The sequence below is a fragment of the Chenopodium album genome, chromosome 19, assembly GCF_948465745.1.
Source record: "Chenopodium album chromosome 19, dcCheAlbu1.1, whole genome shotgun sequence".
NCBI lineage: Eukaryota > Viridiplantae > Streptophyta > Magnoliopsida > Caryophyllales > Amaranthaceae > Chenopodium > Chenopodium album.
In genome coordinates, this window is record NC_137852.1 from 38,924,923 (window position 1) to 38,945,825 (window position 20,903).

The window sequence follows — 20,903 nt, forward strand, 5'->3', positions numbered from 1 at the left end:
CCGGTGGACAACAACCGCCTCGTCCTTCAACTTGTTTTCGGTCTCACGAAGGCATATTCCGGGGTTGCAACCTTGATTCGGCAAAGCAATCCCCTCCCTCAATTTTACCAAGCCCGTTCAATGTTAACATTGGAGGAAGCGGGCTTGGCAAAACGGGCTGCCACGAACTCTGCTTCGGCAATGGTGGCTGCTTCAAGGGAGGCAGATTCGGATGGCTCGGGAACCTAAATATAGTTGATTACATATTTTCTCTTATTGTTTTTTTTTTTTTGAGGAAAAATTTCTCTTATTGTTAATTTAACTAATTTTGTGATTTAAAAGCCAAACCAAAAAAACCTTCAAGATATGGCTAACTATGACGTGCGCATCGCGCGCGTTAGCTGCCCTAGTTAAAAAGAAAAGTGGAAATAAGCACTCGAGCTTCATACTGTAAAGAGAAGTCACATGAATCATTTAAGGGAATGGTTAATATCGATTAATAATTTTCCATAATCCTGATGTCAATTCGTGAAACACAATTCTATAATGATGCCAAATTTGATTTATATTGATTAATTGATATTTCATTAAATGCTTTTATATACCATTTTCCATGTAATTTAACCCCATGCTAATTCGTGATACACATGACCTTAATGGTGCCAAATTTTCTCTTATTGTAAACTTTCAACGCCAACGATAATGGGGGACGACAATAGAGTAGACGCCAGCCTAAGCTTATTAGCTTAACCTCCCCATCTATAAATAGAGTAGCGTGAAGTGCATGCTTCAACACCAAAACATCCAACATAAACATTAACATAAGCAAAGTTTTCCAGTAACAAAAATGTCTCCAAAAACAGCCACTATCTCCTTCACTCTCCTCGCAATTACTCTTGCTCTAACACTGTCCTCCGCCCATGCCCACTGCCCGGCTTCAACAATCCCTCAGATTTTGAAGTATTACGGGTTACCGCCCTCGATTTTCCCTGGTAATGTGCAGAGCTTCAGCTGCGATCCTGTCGACAAAAACTCCATCAGGTTAACTATTAACTTGCTTGGTAAATGTACTGTGGTTAACGAACTGGGTGCTATTCAAAATGTACTCAAGTGCTCAGAAAAGATGTCGGCGGTCTTATCATATGACAAACTGACCGAAGTTAAGGGAGTGACTGTCCAACTCTATGTTAAGCTTCTCCCTTGGCTCGATGCAGCCCCATTTGGTCCCCTCATGACCATAACCGGTGCCGAAGCCTCTTACGCACCTCTTAACATAAAGTTGTTTAAGTTTAAGTCTGACTCAGGTGATAGTCCAGCCTTCCCCTACCTGTTATTCCCTAATCAAGCCCCCAAATGTGCCAATCTCGCTTTCTATGACACCGTTGTTGCCAACACCAACCCAGGGGTTATTCCTATTAATCCTATTCTTGTTGCTTAATAAGCCAAGTTCACGCTTCCACTCGCACGCAGTCTTGAACTTGACTTGCTGATGCCTCATGCGAGCTCATCCACAAACGTTAATTATGTCTATCGTTTCGATTTTATCGTGTATGTTTGTGTTTTATCCTTTATCTATGCTTCTACTTTTGTTTGTTTGAATAAATCTGCTTAAATGTAAGCAGCCAATCTCTGTAAAATCTCTTGTACTTGTATGATCATCTCATTAATATGAATCTACTACTTCTATCAGTCTTATTTATGTATCATAGAATTTTTTTTGCTTAGCTTATCAAGATGTCAATTTTCAAGAAAATTAACTAACTTTATTCATCAATACATGCTACTACAAAATACCCATAAGAAACCCCCTAAAACCTCCCTTTGAGACCACATGAGAGGGGGTCTTAAAGACAATAAGAAATCCCTTTTCTTTCTTAGGTGGTTATTTATCCAACCCTTTAAATTATACATGCCAACTATATACGGAACCACATAAAGGGCCTGTTCGGCGGTAACTTTTGAGGTAGCTGTCAGCTTTTGCACTTAATTCAAATACTACCTATAAAAATTACTACTGTTTGGTTAAGTAGTGATTTAAGTAGCTGTAAGAGGTGGAGGTAGCTTTAAGGTAGCTGTTAATAAAAGCTAGAAAAGATAGCATTTAAAAAAAATAGCGTTTAACCTTTTTTTTTAGGTGTACTGTTATTATCTTTCCTATTTTTCTTTTGAAAAAAAAAACGAAAGATTTATCTTTTTTTTGTCTATAATGCTTTCGAATCATCCTCGTCTTACTTGCGATTGATCTTGTTTCCTCCTTGTCTTGATTAACATCATACCTACAGTCCATGATATATTAAAAATATTATAATAAGATATTTCCTCCGTTTTCTTTTACTTGCAACACACCTTTTAGGCACGCAGTTTTAGGAGATGATTAGTGTCGGTAAACGAGCGATTTTATCAATATAATTTTTACACGACGATTAAAATAGGGTTAAGTATCATTTGTAAAAATTATAATGAATAATTTATCCGTTTACATTACATAAACACGACCTCAAAACACGTGTCACAAGGCTGTTAAGGGATTTTAAGGGATTTGATTTATCCGTTTACATTACATAAACCCGACCTCAAAAACCCATCCCTCCACCCTCGAAAGTGGGGGAGGGTTGTTTTAGGGATTTTAAGGGAGGGAAGAGGTGTTAAGGAGGGATGTGGTGGTTTAGAAGTGATGACACGGGGTAGGGCGAGGGGCAGCGACCTGCATAGGCAAGGAGCAGGGGTCTAGTCATCACGCTGGAGGTGGCGGTGGTGGCCTAGATTAGGTCAATATTGGGGAAAGGAGGTGGCTAAGGCTGGTGGTGGTGGTTTTTTTAGGGAGGGTGTTCCCATCGTAGGGGATCTTCTCCTAAGATGCCCATTGGCCCTTTAGAAGAGTAAGACTTTACACTTGTTAGGGTGTATTAGGATTTGAATTCCTAACTGTTTGGGGGACCTTGAATTAGAATTGATCTTGTCATCACGCTTTTTTATAAGTCGCTAATGAGTTTTAGGAAAACTCATAAACCTCGTTCATGCCTTTCTTCCATGTGGAGTTTTGCCACGCCTAAATTGGTCTACATAAACCAGAAATGAGTTCGGGAGAGAGGTTACTAAAATAACGTTCCTTTTAGGGAGGAATCGCTATTCTAGCCCTAGTGCGGCCTCTACTAGCTCTTCCTTATTTTTCACAATTTCATCACCAAACAATATATATGCAATGTTATACCTAAAAGCTAAGTTAGTTGATTTTATTTACACGCATTAAACATGTAGGAATTACATTGCAAAGCTGTTTTTTCTTATTTGAACAATATTCGTGAAAGAACAATAAATAAACAAGATTCGCCTTGTCTTAAGTGATAAAACAACAATTAATTATTCAAATTCTTATCTTGATTAACGAAAGAAAACTATGTAGATTAATTAATTAAAAGTTTATTTAAAGTGATCAAACACTAATTAATCGACTAAAGTTATTTAAACAATAAAAGAAAAGTGATTTATCTAAGTGCTTAGGAAACTAACCGTTCTTCTTTTATGCTAAATCTCCGTCTTATGCGTTTATGGACTTTCTTTCTTCTTTGTACCTTCAAGAACTTCAATGGATGGATTAAGGTTGAAGAGTTGTTTTATGCTAAATCTCCATAAGCATTCGTCACGTTGATCCAACACACAAATGGTTTTATTTATCGTCATAGCACTTCCTGCCGGGACATGAGGCCAAAAGTAGATGTCTACAGTATGTAATAATAATAATAATAATAATAATAATAATAATAATAATAATAATAATAATAATAATAACAACAACAACAACAACAACAACAACAACAACAACAACAACAACAACAACAACAACAACAACAATAATAATAATAATAATAATAACACTACAAGAAAATAACCTTTTCGTAGCGACTATTTTAACCTTTAGTATCGATTGTAATTGCAACAAAAAGCTTTCCCAACGAATTGTCATTCGATACAATATCCCCCGTTGCCTTAGCCTTTAGTAGTGGCTTTCAATATCGTTGGGGTTGGCCTCAATAATCGATATGAAAAACTACATCCAATCGTGGTGATTATTGTAGCGATTACAATCGCTATAAATGTTGAACTCATTTTCTTTCAAAAAAAAAAAAAACATGCATATGATCTTAATAAGATTCGAACATGAAACCTCAAACACTGATAGTAAATGTTTCACCAATAAGCTATGACATATTTTATGTATTCTTTGTCAAACAATATTTATATATCTAGTGTTAAAAAGACTTTTCGTATCGATTTTTGGAATTTAGTGGCAATTGTAAATGATATGATTTCTCTAAATTATATAAATGTGTAAAAATAGTGTGGATATGTATTATTATGTTTTTCGTATCGATTTTATATGGGAAAACCATGGCGATTGTAAAATGATACGACTTCCTTAATGATTTCACAAACATACTTGCATATTGTAGCGAATGTACCATCGTTACGAAATAATTGCTACGAAAAGACATTTTTCTTGTAGTGTAATAATAATAATAATAATAATAATAATAATAATAATAATAATAATAATAATAATAATAATAATGAAGCCTTAAAATGTTCTGCACTCTAGTAATAAGAGTCATACATAACTCTAATAAGGGCATATTCGTCCATTCACTTATAATAACCTTTCACTAATACCAACGAATGAAAAAAAAATTTGTTTGTATCAAGATAATTTGTTGTTGGTATCATATAAAATACCAACGACGTGGATTATTAGAATCATACATGACTCTAATTACTAGAGTTCTAGAAATCCTCATTTTTCTAGCTTAACTTAAAAACACGCCCAATCATAAACCAATGTGTGGTTCCTACAGGTACCTGTACCATGCATTGTACAGATGTTTCTCACGGAAAAAACATATTTTGACAAATGTAAAGAACATACATTTATAGTGAAAAGAACATATTATTAAATTGTAATGAACACATACTTAAAGTAAAAGGAACATATTTTTACCAAAAAAAAGTGAAAAGAACATATTTCCCTGTTCTTTAATTGTCTGCGTAATGTGCTTTTATTTGTAATATTATGTTCGTTGCTTATTGCGATATGGTCTTTGAATTTCGTCTTTAAATTATGGTGGGTATATATAAATAATGTTTATTGCATAATATTATAATATTCTTTATTATTATTATTAATTTTTGACAAGATGTTTTTTTATTAATATTACAGATGTCTTTAGATAAGTAAAAAGTAATAACATTTAGTTGTTCTTTACAATACAGATATATGTTCTTTACAAAATAGTTGTACGTTCTTTACCAATTAGGTAGATGTTCTTTCCGCGTTTTTTGTATGTACCAAGGATGTTACCACTGCCTGTAGCTTAAAATATTCAGTCATAAACAAGAACATATTTCCAAAAAAAAAAGAAAAAAAAAATAAAAAATAAAAAAGGGTTACATATTCGTGCGGCACACCACAGGTCCACAGTGACCACACATTCAATAATGGAAAAAAAAATAATATGTGAAACACATGCGCCCACTCGGAGACAATTGTAATTAATATAATAAGTCCAAGTATTGGACTGTCCAATAATTCATATGAAAATTAAGATCTATAAATAGCATGGCAATATGGAAGCGAGCATTATCAGTTTATCACAAGATATAATATTTGTAGATTAAAAGGTAACAAAGGAGAGATAAAAATGAGTATACCACCATTGGCTGTAGGTATGAAGATAATGTGTCTAAAATCAGCCAAAAACAATAAATTTTTGCGTTATAGGTATGAAGATGTTCAAACACATGGCCTTCTTCAGTTTGCTGCTGATCAAGTTACGGATCCATATGCCCAATTTGAGGTCGAGCAATCTATAGATTTTGATGGTCTTGTTCACCTCAAATCCCGCTACAATAATAAATATTTGGTTAGGTATGTACTCGATATTCATTTTTTTGAACTACTTATCCCGTTTAATGTCATAGTGTCAATACAAAGAACTTTTGTCTCTAAAACAGCTCCTTCAATTAAATTCATGAGGGGGAAGGTAGTTGCCGACTAGGTAGTGCTTTCAAAACTGGGGTTGGCGGAAATGATGTTGGTGGTGGGTGAGAGGGAATGGTGGATTTGAGGGTGGGGAAGGGGGTTGTAGGGGATGCGGGGAGGTGGGGGAAGTGGAGGTGGTACGGAGCTGCAAATGGTTAACCTAAGGTTTTTTAGTTTAAAAATTAATTAAATTATATTTTTAAATATTAAAATAAAAAAAAATTTCATCGGCCACCAAGTAGAATTTCCCTTTAAAAAATAGTTAATTATAAAAATAAAAAAAAAAATTAAAAAAGGACCAACTACATGACATGTGACATTACTTACTTGAATATATAACCAGTTACCTTCTTACTCAACATGTTAAGACTCATTCTTAGAAGACATCCTATGTATAAAAGTTGACTTATTTTGAGTTAACTGAAAGCTAGACTTATTTTGAGAAGACTGGCTTAAGACTGGCTTATTTATTCATTTGTTTTAGGTGGTCTCCCAATCACTATTGGATTACTGCCTCAGCCGACAAATTAGATGAAGATCAAAACAATTGGACTTGTACGTTGTTCAAGCCAATCTATTTCATCGACAATGATACCCAAAAAATGCGACTTTTGCATATCCAACTTGGTCATTTTGCACGCTCGGAATTGGGGGCCAATGCACCTTTTGATTCATGCTTATTTGCAGGAACAAATATAATTGATGCAGACTCTAGAGATGTTTTCACTTTCATAAACTGGGAATCGTTGTTTAATTTTCCCAAGCATGTTGCATTCAAGGGGGACAATGGTAGATATTTAGGTGCATTCGAACAAAAAGGGATTCAATATCTATCATTTTCATATGACAATCTTAAAGATCCTAAGGTCTCCCACGAGTTGTTCAAAACTCATGATGGTACACTTTGCATAAAATCGAATCACCTTGGCAAGTTTTGGAGGCTTGGTGACGGTGATTGGATCGTCGTTGATGCAGATGATCCTCGCAACACTAGTGATACTGCTGCAACGTTTAGGGCTGCTGTGCGTGATGTTAACGTCATTGAACTACTAAACATGTCCAAAACTTGGTTTTGCAAGAGATTCACTTATAATAATGACAAGATAAACCTCTTGAATGCTGCTACTAAAAATATAGACGAATTTGCAATACTGAGGATAACTGACTTGGGAAGCTAAGGGATCTATCGTCCAATACATGCACGAAGTAATAGGGTTACTATATATATGTACTCTTTATCATCTCTTCAATAAATGGTTATGTACAATTTAAGTTTTCAATTTCAACAATATTGATACAACATGCACTACCTCGTCCCGTGTATCATTTTTGGAGGGGTGATACATGTTTAGGGATAAGAGAATTGCACTCAGTATCGATTGTAAGTGATGTGTCTAATTTATATAATGATTTTACCCCTGTTTCGTGATCTTATTATTTGAGCTTATTAATTTATCTTAGAGCCATTTTAACCACTAATATGTATGTTCTTCATTTCTATTACATGTTATTGTAGTGTTAATCGTATTTTGCAGGAATTAGCGTTTTAGGACACATATTCTCGATCGTTTAAGATCACTCTGAGAAAAGTTAGGACTGTGGATTGCATTTGATCCAATGCCGTCTCAGACATTTTTAGACCTAGTTGTTAGTAGCAGGCCACAAAAAAGAAAATGTTGGACCCAGTTGCCATTTCCAATCCACAATTTCCCATTAGATAAACTATTATATTAGGCTCTAGCCCATAAAATGCAGCTCTGTCAAATCCCTCATTTGCTGCCATTTCAATTTAAATGAATTAATATTTTTATACTTAAATTAGAAAGTTCACAATTCATTAATTCATATAACAAATTTATTTAATTTTGAAGTATAAAACATAGTAGTACTTATAAATTAGAAAGTTGTTTCAAAAAGAATAAAATAAAATAAAAGTTCAATACCAACATTTGGAGAGTATTTGTTAGCAATTTGGGACCGAAAACAAGAAATAATAAACAACAATGCCAAAGAATAATAAAAACAACATAAGCATTTTATGGGTAACTTTGTTACCCTTCTCAAAGACAACCTCACTATTGAATTTGGCCTACAAAACCACAATTACAAGCACTCTTTATTGAGCTCACAAGCTCTCTAGTATTTGCTCTCACAAGCTACTAACTACTACTCACTCTCTTATGTTTTCACTCAAAACCTTAAAGTAATAATAACTTCCACTTCAATTCTACTTGTGCTATTTATACAAGTAGTATGCTAAAACTTATATAACACACTACCAACCTTGGCTTATTCTACAAGCCAACTACAAAGTGTACAAAGCACACTACCACAAAAGCAACCAAGTCAACACTTCGCTTACTCAACAAACTACTATTTGCTTGTCTTATTCTACAAGCTATCCTACTAGTGCTAGTAGTAAGTCTTGAACACAACAGTATTGTTAATGCTTCGGGGTCGAGATTTGGCTATTGGTTGTGGCTTCTTGTTATACCTTGCCTTTTACTTCGTTCTGGAAGGCTTGGCGTTTATTCTGCGAGTGATATTCGGCATTATATTTTTCTCGCTTCTCGTTTGCAGTCGGCTAGCATGAGACTCAGATTCTACACCATGCCAGTATTGTTGGTCCCAGTCGTGCCTTTAATGACGCGGTAGGTCTATTTAATAAAACTGTGAAGTATGACATTTTAGTAATCCTAGTGAGGTCGCATAAGGGTTTATGTTTTCGTCAAGTGAAATTACTAGATATAATAATGGATCAAATTAGGGAGATAATTAATAAGTTCATTCATTTGGGTCGTCGTTATATCATAACTAGAGATACTACGATCTTTAGGCTAGTAAAATAGACCAAAGCCCAATTGGATAAATCCTATAAGGTCACACAAAGAGTCTAGATCGAGCATTACAGGACAAGGCCCATGGTGGGCCTTATCCCCTATGTGGCTGGCCATAAGGTTGGAGGGTTTTGGGCTTATAACCTAGTCTAATTATAATATGATTATAGGTGGACTAGGCGCCTAGGTTTTTGGCAATGCAATTCAGTGATCAGTAAGATCAAACCCGAGTTAGCAAATACGAAACCAAGCTTCTCAAATCTCTCTCTCTCTCTCTCTCTCTCTCTCTCTCTCTCTCTCTCTAAATCTCTCTCTCTCTCTCTCTCTCTCTCTCACGGCTCTCTTCCTCCTTGGCGCCAGTTGTGTGTTCGTGGTGGTCGATTGGTTGTTCGTTAAAGGTAGTGATTTTGGTTTTAATTTCCCCTTAACTCGACCAATCTAGTATTGGTGGACGATCGACTTGTTCGAATCCCATGGACTAAGTAGAAGAGAAACGATTGGGGCTTTATTCTCTCCTTAATTTGCTGATCGAATAGTTTCTTAGAGATCACGCTTCAAAGGTATGATTATGTGTTTTGTGTGTTATGCATGCAATCTTGGTTTAGGAGCTTATGAATATAATTCATGAAATTCCTCTTTTAGTACCTAAAAACTCCTACAGTGGTATCAATTATCCTCTTGCATGAACATGCTTGATTATAATAATACGATTATTTGAAGTCCATATTCATAATTTTATAATCAATTAAGAGGGAAAATTAATTTAATTTTGGTTCAATTATTATATTAAATGTGATTTAATAACTTTTGGAATTGATAGAATGTGATTTTACTTTTGGTGATTAAATGTGATTTAACTTTTGGAATTGATTAAATGTGATTTAATTATGCTCAAAATAGCCATGAAGAGGACCGAAAATTTGCCCTATAATGTTCAAAAATTTCGAACCTAAATCCTAATAATTCGAAAAATTCGAACCCTATAAGCCTTGAAAATATGATTTATGATGCTTAATTTCGTTTTAAATATGTTTAATAATTTTAATTAGATTGATTCATGCATAAAAATGTTTTATGTATGACCATCAATTTAATTTTAAGAGTTAAAATTAAATTGAGATTAATTTTATGATGAACTACTCTAATTTAAAAATTGAATTGGATTAATTTTAATTTTTGGATTGATTTAATTTATTTTTAATAAAAGTTTTTTTAATTAAATTAAAAATAAAAAATATATTTATGATCGGCAACCACGGCTGGGTGGCGCAGCCACGGTGGCTGCCAATTAGGGGACAGCCCAAGAGGGGGGAGAGAGGGTTGTTGGTCTAGGGATGGTTGTGGGTAGCAGCGTGCAAGCGTTGCAAGGCTGCTACCGCGGCTGCGCTGTGCTGTTGCTACTGCTTCTAGCGGCAGTGGCTACTAACCGCAGCCAACCACCGTGGCTAGCCAAGGCTGGCCACGCATGCTGGCCTGTAGCCACAACAGATTTTGCTGCACGCTACCACCTTTCAGCATAGGCTACTTTAAAAGGCAGCCAACCACCGTGGCTAGCTATAATTTTATTAACTATATGTATTCAAGATTGGTAGCCTCACCACCAACCTTTACCACCCTCCCAACTCTTGCCATCCCTTCCACACCCCACCTTGCCACCCTCTCAACAACCACCACGCCACCCCTTTCCATTAACACCATCCTCTTTTTTCCCTTAACTTCTCCCGTTTTTTTTTTTTTTTGAAGATTTAGAATTGAACACTCCTCCCCATGAAATGCTCAACTGCCGGGTTAGTAGGGTGGCTAGGGCGGGGTTTTAGGCTATTGACGGGTAGTTTCGGGTTAGTAAGGTGGCTAGGGCGGGAATAGGGAAACAAAGCTTGTCGGATGACGGTGGTGGGGTGGCAAGGATCAACGCTAGAATAGTGGGTAACGACTATATTCTTGGTAAAGGTGGCTCTTGACAAATCTTTTTTGGATATCAAATATAAAGAAAAAAAAATTACAAAGTGATTTATGACAAAAATTGAATTTTATATGGTGGTTCTTGATAATTGTTTGTAAAATGAAAGGGGATATTCAAAATCTAGGAATGGAGCTGTGTGAGGAAATTTAAAAGCTAAAAACCGAAAATATTTGTATGTAATAATTTACGTAAATGGGTTAAAACAAAAAGGAAATTTCGACAATTACCACCTATTATTCTTTCCATTTTAGCAATTACCACCTGCTTTATTTTTATTTTTTTTTTTTTTGAAAATTACCCCTGACTCTTTTTAAAAACATCAAAAATTCCCACATACTTTCCTCCCAACTACATTATAACATCATGTGGGCCCCACTTTTTACCTTTCCTCTTCTTTTCCCTCCCTTTTCTCATTTCTCGCTCGATTTTCATCTCCTTTGACTCATTTTTCGCTCAATTTATTTTTTCTCTCAAAAATTAACCACCTAGTTGGGCCCCAATTTATTTTTTCGCTCAAAAAATGAGTTAAGGGAGATGAAAATCGAGTAAGACCTGAGAAAAGGGAGGGAAAAGAAGAGAAAAGGTAAAAAGTGGGGAACACATGACGTCATAATGTAGTTTGGAGACAAGTAGGTGAGAATTTTTTATGTTTTATAAAAGAGTAGGTGGTAATTTTCAAAAAAAATAATAGCAAGTGGTAATTGCTAAAACGGAAAGAATAGTAGGTGGTAATTGTCAAAATTTACAAACAAAAATAAAAGAAATACTCCATAGTATAGTTTATAGATTATATGTAGATATTGTATCATTAACTCATCATCATTTCTACGGCTATGACTTGGCTAATAAACTAACGTAGATTATCATGTTGTAAATTAAGAGTATTTTCAAAGGCTATAGTGATAAGTAAGCAATAAGATCGAAAAGTTGATCTTATAATAACGGAAAGTGTACGGTGTGTAGTGAAGCAAATTCACTGGCTTGAAAACAAAGTTCTGACGCAACCAGGTGCTCAATTGTATTCGTCGGCACGTTCCCTAAGGTTACCACACCACTTCCACTCAAAGGCACTTTTGGGTAAAAGGTTGGAGCCAAGTAACTTATGCCCAGCATAGAGTATGTATTCGGCTTATATTTGATATGTATTTCTTGGGTATGTAAAATCAGAAAAATGATTCGTCTATTTATAATGAAGTATAAAGAAGATAGAAGATCATAGAAGAATCATAATCATCAATGAGAGTGAATAAATCAACATAAAGATGAGAATTAAATCGTCTTAATTATCTCCATAAGTGAGGGAGTTAATACAAGAAATCAACAAGAGAACAAGAGGAAGGAATCCAAGAAGAGTCGTTGAAAACCCAACGGACATTCTCGCGCCCAATCGGGCGGAGATGGCCCGATCGGTCGAACCCCACTTCACTCTTCCTAGACATCTTCTCGCGCCCAGCCGGGCCCTTGAATTCCCTTTCTTTATTCCGACATATCATGGTACCATGATAACACAACATAAACTAATTTGATGATTTTCATCAGTACAACACTTAGATTCATGTAGTGTATTGTCAAATATTTTGATACTGTATCATATACAAAGAGACTAATCACCGGTATAACTTGAAAGTCCATGTAATTATAGAAATTAAAGCATAATACAGTTTTATAATTGGAAAGTAACACATTTAGTCCCCCCCCTCCCCCCCAAAGTAAGTAAGTAAGTAAAAAAAAAAAAAAAAAAATTAAAAAACCTGACCTTATGACCTCTTTCTATGAACTTGATAGCAAGAAACATATTAGTCCACTTATCAACATCAAAATAACCAGACCCAATTTTTCTTACTACTTCATATCTCTCCTCACTTTTTATTTCCAACCAAATCAAAATTAAATCGACTTCTTACAAATTTTATTTTATTTAATAATTTATTTATTTATTGGGTAGAGCTAGAAGGAGTTCTTGAGGTTGTTGCGCGGGGTGGTTTTAAGTAAGATGTATTTTGGGTTTATGAACACACATACTTTTTCAACCATTTTCTAATCTAGAAATTAAAAGGAACAAGTAAGAACTAAAGATTTAAATGAGCTAAAATATTACCTGGAATACGCGAATATTTCACAACGCCCTCATCGAAACATTGAGCTAGATGATTGCTATTGCTTGGAATGTTGTCTTGCAGGTGTTACAAGGGGCTCTCCTTTCTTTGAACACACGCATTAACCTGGTAAAGTAAAATATAGTAAGATGGCCTTGTAAAATGAGTAATGGGGTGGATGCCTTAACCTTACAGCTAAAATGAGTAATGGATTTGGGTTTAGTAAAGATATTTGGTATGATGATAATATATGAAATAATGCCATTGTTGATTTACCTGCGAGTCCATAGATTGCATTTTCAAATGGAATATGGTTAGTTGTTATATACTCTATCACGCTCTTTCACATGAGAGTCCTTTGGACTTAGTTATCGATGCCATATATAGGCCCTCTCATATCCATTACAAAATATTTCACTTGAAGTTAGGGTCAATGAGATTTAAAAATTAAAACTGTGATACATTTACTATTTTTATTCTTAGCTCACTAGACTTAGATTTTTTTTAAAATTGTTTCAACTTTTTTTTTTTTTTTACAAGAATATTGTTTAAACTAATGATATAACTTATTTTAATTAATTTAGGACATTTTGTGAAAAACTATCTTATAATACATTTTTTTTGCGAGAAACTACCTAATAAAAAAAATGTTGTCAGAAACTACCTTATAAAAGGGTAAATGTTGTAAGAGACTACCCATGGTTAAAAAGTCATCGTTGACTTTTATTTTCCAGCTTTGATCACATGACGTGCCAATTAAGAAAAAAGGAGGGAAAGGGTGAATTAAAAGTCACGTGATCGGCACGTGATGTGGTCAACGCCGGAAAATGAAAGTCAACAGTGACTTTTCAACAAGTGTATTCTCTTACAACATTTGCACTTTTGTAAGGTAGTTTCTTACAACATTTTTTTTATTAGGTAGTTTCTCGCAAAAAAAGTGTTTTATAAAGTAGTTTTTCACAAAATGTCCAATAATTTATAACGCACTCACCGCATGCATAGGGAAAAAAAAAATTCTTATAAAGAAGTAAACAAAACAAAATATTTTTACAATTGTGTGTGGCTTTGAAAATTGTATTTTATGGAGGATTTTGCCAAATATTATTTTTGTTATAACAAATGGAGCCTTTTTTATATTTGGACTCTTGCAAATTCGTGAAACACACTTCTCCAATGGCGCCAAACATGATTGATTGATGTATTCTCAAATGCTGCCAAATATGATTAGCTGATTGATATAATTTTAAATGCCTTTTTTTTTTTTTTAAAGACTTATTTTTTAATCCGTATAATTTAACCCCTTGCTAGTTCATAATATACGTACATAACCTTATTAATGGACCGCCAAATATGAGTTTTTAACTGGTCCTCCCTTTGTGAAACACATGCCATGAAAAATCAAAATCATAAACCTATCCAAGAACAAAAAAAAAAAAAACGAAAATGTTTAAGTCTAGCTGTAATTTACAAATAACTAAGGTAAGTTATGCTTTCTCTGTCTTTTAGATAAATTCTCTTTATCACTCTCCTATCACATATCATTTAGGCCCTCTTTTTTTTCCTCTCTCTAGTAATATGCTATTATGAAAGTGATACATTTAAATTATGTATATTATATATAATGAGAACAAAGTCTTAAATGAGAACAAATTAACAACTAATAAAATTGTGCTAATGAAACTTCTCATGCATGGACTGACAATTTTCCCCAAATCTTCTCAATTTTGGCGGAGATTGATTTGCTTTAATAAGATTGTCCGACTAAGCCCTTAAATCAACTCAACTGAACAAATCACATGCATGCTTTTAATAATGACGTTTCGTGGGAAGGGCATCCCGTTGTCGGAGATCATACTTTCTCGATGCCTTAGCTTAGGTCGTTTAAGCCCGAGACTTTAACCTGTTAAGGTGTAGCATAATATGAATTTCTGACTGTTTGAGAGACCTTAAATTTAAGAGGAATCAAGTTATCACAATTTTGTTACAAATTACTCCGTGGTAAAGAATCGCCAATGAGTGTGAGGATAACTCATAAACCTCATTTGTAGCTTTTTCCAAAGCAGCGTTCAAAGGATAATTAGCATGAATCGCAAGTTTACCCATGCCCAAATTGGTCATCTATTAAGTCAGAGATGAGTTCGATCAGGAGCGCGAGGGTACCAGGAAATCGTTCATTCGAGAACCGTATGTAGATTCTAGCATAAACGACAAAGAGTTTACATTGCAACGAATATTGTTATTCTAAATATTCATAATTTCATCACTAAATGTTGTACGCAACGTGATAACTGTACTAAGTTACTATTTGATTTATTTACACTCATTAAACACAAAGAGTCTACAATGCACGAATATTGTTATTCTATGTATTCAAATTCATGAAATAAACAAGAAAATTTTGTCAATTACCACCTTCTGTTATGTCCATTTTAGCAATTACCACCTTCTATTTTTTTTTTTTGAAAATTACCACCTTCTATTTTTAAAAACATCAAAAGTTACCACCTTCTTTTCCCCCAACTACCACGTGACGTCATTTTGGGCCCATTCTTTCCCTTTCCTCCCTATTTCCCTCACATTTCTCATTCCTATTTGGATTCTCATCTCCCCTTTCACTTTTTTCCCCCAAACCACCAATAATTGTTCGTCAATTTTGATTTGGAGGAGTGAAGTGAAGTGTTTTTGATTGTTTGAGGGAAAAGAAGTGAAAGGGGGGATGAGAATCGAGTTAGGAATGAGAAATGTGAGGAAAATAGGGAGGAAAGGGAAAGAACGAGCCCAAAATGACGTCACGTGGTAGTAGAGGGGCAAGAAGGTGGTAACTTTTGATGTTTTTGAAAATAGAAGGTGGTAATTTTCAAAAAAAAAAAATAGAAGGTGGTAATTGCTAAAATGGACATAACAGAAGGTGGTAATTGTCAAATTTTCCAATAAACAATAATTAAACAAGATTTTCTATCTCTTAGATGATAAAATCAACACTTAAGTATTCAAATTTTAGTCTTCAATTAACACAAAAAATAGGTGAAACTAATTAATTAATGTTTATTTAAAGTGATCAAACAACACAAATTAACTAAATAAAATTGATTTGAGCAAGAAAATTAAGTGGTTTATACAAGTGCTAAAGAATTTACCATTTTTCTTTGCTAGATGTCGTTTAGAACGACTCCCTTTTGCTCCGAGACATCCGGCAACTTCTTATGATCAATTGGGCCAAAGTAGTTAGGAAAAGAGAGTTTAAGATTAAAGTATTTAGGAAATAAGGGTTTAAGATTACAATATAATGGTAGCCAATAAAAAAGTGCATTTTTTAAACATCACGTGCTGACGTGCCACACACTTAATGGTCAAGGCCAGAGAAGTAAGTCTACGATCATATATATTCCGATGTCAAAGTCCTTGCTCTCAACAAAAATGACTTTTAAGGATGTTATTCACCATTTCGATCATAGAAGATCTTTAATTACAAAAAAGTAAACATGTAAGTACCTTTCTAACAAATTTTCCATATTTAATCGCTTAAAATAAGATGATACGATGATGCTTATAAATAATGATTGATCTTACAAGTTATAACAGTTATTTGAATGGATTTGTGTTAAAATGCTTGTTTCGTAGTATCAATAATTTGATGGGGTTGTCTTATTAATCATCGAAGAAGTTCTCCAAGGACCTAGAGCTACATTATTGATGTTGGTGCTTAGTACTTGACGTAGTTAGTGGATTTGTGGACTATGTAAGTATCAAAATGATGTATCGATGGGCTAAAGTGAAAATTGAGTTAACTATAGTTACGAAAAAATTTCATTTATTGTATGTGCGTCTGATATCGATCAAACTTCAAATATTTGGTAAGACCAACAAGTCTATGTATTGCATTTCGGAAAAATCTACCGAGCGATTTTGTGTGGTGGTTTTATTGCTTTTCTAGTGAGTTTTCTGTCACAAAATAAAGAGTTTTATTTGTACTTGATGTGAAGATGTACGTATACGACTAGTTAGAAGATGACTTGTAAAATCAGTGGGATTAATTATTATCAAAAAATGTGAGAGCTGGATATAATCTTGTGTATCCCATGTAAAGGCATGCTCTTTTGGATTGCTTAGCACTTGGCAAATGGCAATAGAGTAAATCAATTGTCAGCATAGTCGAGAAGCTTACGGCAGAGCAGAACATATTTGCTATTGTTATGAAGTCCCTCCGTTTCAAAATGATGTTCCTGTTTACGGAAATCGATGTAAGTTTTGACCCATCTTTGATCGTAAATATCTTTAATTTCAAACTAGCAAAAATTATAAAAGTCATATATTAATAATCTACTCATCAAGATGAATCAAATTAGATCCTACATGAGTATATTTGTTCTTAATGATTATGAAAAATTTAGAAGATTCTCTTATTTTAATAAAGTCAAAGATTCCAAATAGGAAAATCATTGTGGAACGGGAGGAGTACAGTTGTTAGAAGAGCAGAGCATATTATGTACAATAATTGTTAATTATTAATTATCAATGGGGAGTAACGTATGTTAGAACAGAAAAATTAACAGTAGGCAAAGTAACTGTAGGTAGAGTAGAGTAGAGTAGAGTAGAGGTGTCAATTTGGATAACCGGATTGAGTTTGGGTCGGGTCTGTTCGGTCGGATCTGTTCGGATCGGATATGTTTGGATCAAAACTATCCTTTTAACTCGGATAGGGACGGATCGGGTCAAATTCGGGGCATGATATATCGAGTCCGAGTCGGATATGGGTCGGGTCAACTCCAGATCGGTTCACTTTCGGTTCGGATAAATTTGCATCGGGTTTAAAACGGGTTTGACCGGATAACTTCGGGTCGGATAAATTTGGGTTGGGTTGGTTTCGGTTCGGTCAAGTTCGTTTTGATTAAGATAAGGTTCATCTGTTGATTCATTAAATGGTCAGTTTCAATTCGATTCCTTTTTGTGTTTGGCTGGATTTTGGTCGAGCTAACCAAATTCATATCCAAACAAGGTTATTTTTAATCTAGAGATATTATTGAGTTTTTACCTTATTATTGGTTCAATATGATTATTAATTACAAATCACGAAGTTTTAGTTTTCTCATTTGATCAAGTTATGTATAATTTTTATCTTAAAGGAAAATTGAGATTGAATAATTATCGATAATTTATCATAACAATATAAGTGAGACCGAGCTAGTGATATATTGACGAGTAATAGTTACATATGGTGATATATACAAAAAAGAATATTAATTTTTTAAGGTTATTACAAGGTTACAACTCTTCATCAATTGTACAATCTTACGAGGTTATGAGTTTTGTACTATTAGTTTAGTTTATTACTAATTCAATTTGTATAAGATATTTGTTAGAGTTGTCGTTAGAAATTACTTTATTACTAATTCGATTTTTATATCAAAAACTTGACACTGAACATATTGATAGTTAATTGTTACTATGTACATTTTTTTTATTTGAGCATAATTATTGCATTATATGTATGTAGTGTGTATATAAATCGTACGATGTATAGTGCCTATAATTCTAGGATAATGCACAGTTGTAGAGGAAGTAGTAACGAAGAAATGTTATGTATTTGTAAATACATAACAATGATTAAAAAGTTTTAAAAACACATAGTAGAGAGGGGAAAAAGGAGAGAGATAGGAAGAGAGAGCTCTTTATATGGACCCCACCTACTTTTTGGTGAGATTGTCTCACGTGATGGGTTTGTAGTAAACTTAAGACTCCAGACTATTTATCTGTAGTAAAAAAAGTTAACTTATTAATAATTAGTAAATATATAGTATAAGAACTTGAATAAAAATGTCAATAATCAATTATAGTTGAGTTAAATTCGTATCGGGTAAAAATCAAATCGAGTTAAAATCGGGTCGGGTTAATACTAGTTCGGGTCAAAACATATCATATCTGATCGGTTATTTGTCGTGTCAATTTCGGATCGGGTTGAGCTCAGGTTAAGTCAAATCGGTTTGGTTCGGGTCAAATCGGATTCGGGTTGAGTTCAAGTCGGATCAAATCGGTGCCGAGTTAAGTTCGGATTCGGGTTGAGTTCAGTTCGGTTACAGTTCAGGTTTGGGTCTTGAATTTCTCGGATCAAATCGGATCAGTTATAGTTCGAAACGGATAATTTTTATCGGGTCGGTTCGGGTTTGACACTGCACCTCTAGAGTAGAGCACTTCTCAGCAAAAAAGAACAGAATAATAGAGTCCAAAACAACATGACCTTTATGTGAAAAAAGTAAATCCCATGCCCTCAAATAGTGAAATTATATGAAGCCAAACTTGATTTTTGACTATTTTCTAACGTTGTTTACGCGTAAATATAAGTTATATGAATCATGCGAATGGTTAACATCGATCGATTGTAATTTTCCATACAGTGGACTGTTGCCAGTTCGTGAAACACAAATTTTTAATGGCGCCAAACATGATTGATTGATTGATATATTCTTTAATGCTGCCAAACATGATTGATTGATATATTCTTAAATGCTTTCACATAACTATATAAGGTAAAAACCAAAATATAATACTCGTACAATTTAACCGCTTGCATAATTCATCATTCATGAGTCACATGCTCCTGTTAATTAATGGACCGCCAAATATTACTCCGTATTTTTTAACTGGTCCTCCCTTAGTGAAACACATGCCATGAAATAAAATAAAAAAAAATTTAAAAATTTAAAAATAAAAAATTAAAAAAAAAAACATTCAAAAAATCAATTATTCAATGCAAGTTAAAGTAATCCGTGGTTTATACACACGGGTGTACAGTGCTCATCGTACACCCGGATAAATAAAAAAAAGGCGGAAAGAACATCGTGTGCTTCATAAAGAACATACAAAGAACATGTTTTGTATTTGACAAAAACATGCATTACCAAAGAACATAAAGATATAATAAAAAGAATGAGATAAAAACTTAATAAAAATTTTCTGAAAAATTATACATTAACGAAAAAAATTTAGAGGTGATAAAAAATCGAGTAGGGTCGGGCCATACCATAATTTCTCGTGCCCAAACCCGTGAAAAAGTAACGGGTTTTCGGGCTTTTTTCGGGCCCGGTTCGGATTTTAACTAAAAATGTATTTTTAGGCTTGCCCAAACCCACCCTATTTCGGGTTGGATCGGGTCGAGCTGCGAGTCATGCTAATGTTGATCACCTCTTTAAAAATCTTTACCAAAGATTTAATTTCCCCAAAAATTAGTTTTCTACCTCTCCAAAACAATCAACTTCCCATAATAATTTATAAAGTAAAGTACATATAGTTAATACCTAAATAACACACTGATCAAACTCAAAGAACATACGATAATAAAAGTAGTTTAAATATGACATATGTTAATAAAAATAGAATTTGTGCGTCACTATGACCTTAAAGAACATACGCGCCAAATTCAATGAACATACTTTGTATTATTAAACCCAAAAAAACATATATGATTAATCAACATATGTTAAATAACATAAGTTATAATGTAAAGAACATATAATTATACTCAAAGAACACAATGATCACACTCAATGAACATATTAAAGGTATGTTCTTTGTCAAACATAGGTATGTTCTTTATCAAAGACTATATGTTCTTTCCGCTTTTTTTTGTTTACTCGGGTGCACCATGCACATGGTGCACCCGGGTGTATTATCTAATTTTCAAGTTAAAGTGGGGGACTGCGACACATCGAAACAACAATATGTACGAGTATAATTTCATATGAGTTTCTTTATTAAAATTCAATCCATAAAATTTCTACGGTGGTTGTGTAGCAAATTATAAATTTGTATACCGCATTATTTTTCTGCCTAATTATCTATGTACGGGAGTACTAGAGATAGAGAAAGAGTGTTTTTGGTTGTCAAATTTTACCCGTTTTTACATACAAGTATTAAATTTACCTAATAAGCACATGTTTATGCTAATTTTCGTTAAGTGGGATTGAATATCAAAATCTAGGCTACGGACAACTAAATAA

General features: G+C 33.9%; 2 protein-coding genes across 2 annotated transcripts in view; both read left to right on the plus strand.

The window, feature by feature from the left end:
• Positions 1-1,674, plus strand: part of LOC145595471 (uncharacterized) — a 74,034-nt gene extending 72,360 nt beyond the window's left edge. The window contains exon 3 of the mRNA XM_081651890.1: positions 1,387-1,674. Within this exon, the coding sequence (XP_081508016.1) occupies positions 1,387-1,417 (31 nt within the window). The 3' untranslated portion in view covers positions 1,418-1,674. The remainder of the gene's footprint in view (positions 1-1,386) is intronic.
• Positions 1,675-5,602: 3,928 nt separating this feature from the next.
• On the plus strand, positions 5,603-7,447 carry LOC145595472 (uncharacterized). The gene is made up of 2 exons (XM_081651891.1): positions 5,603-5,899; positions 6,498-7,447. Exons 1-2 carry the CDS (start codon positions 5,673-5,675, stop codon positions 7,189-7,191), a joined length of 921 nt encoding a protein of 306 aa, XP_081508017.1. The 5' UTR covers positions 5,603-5,672; the 3' UTR covers positions 7,192-7,447.
• Positions 7,448-20,903: the final 13,456 nt, after the last annotated feature.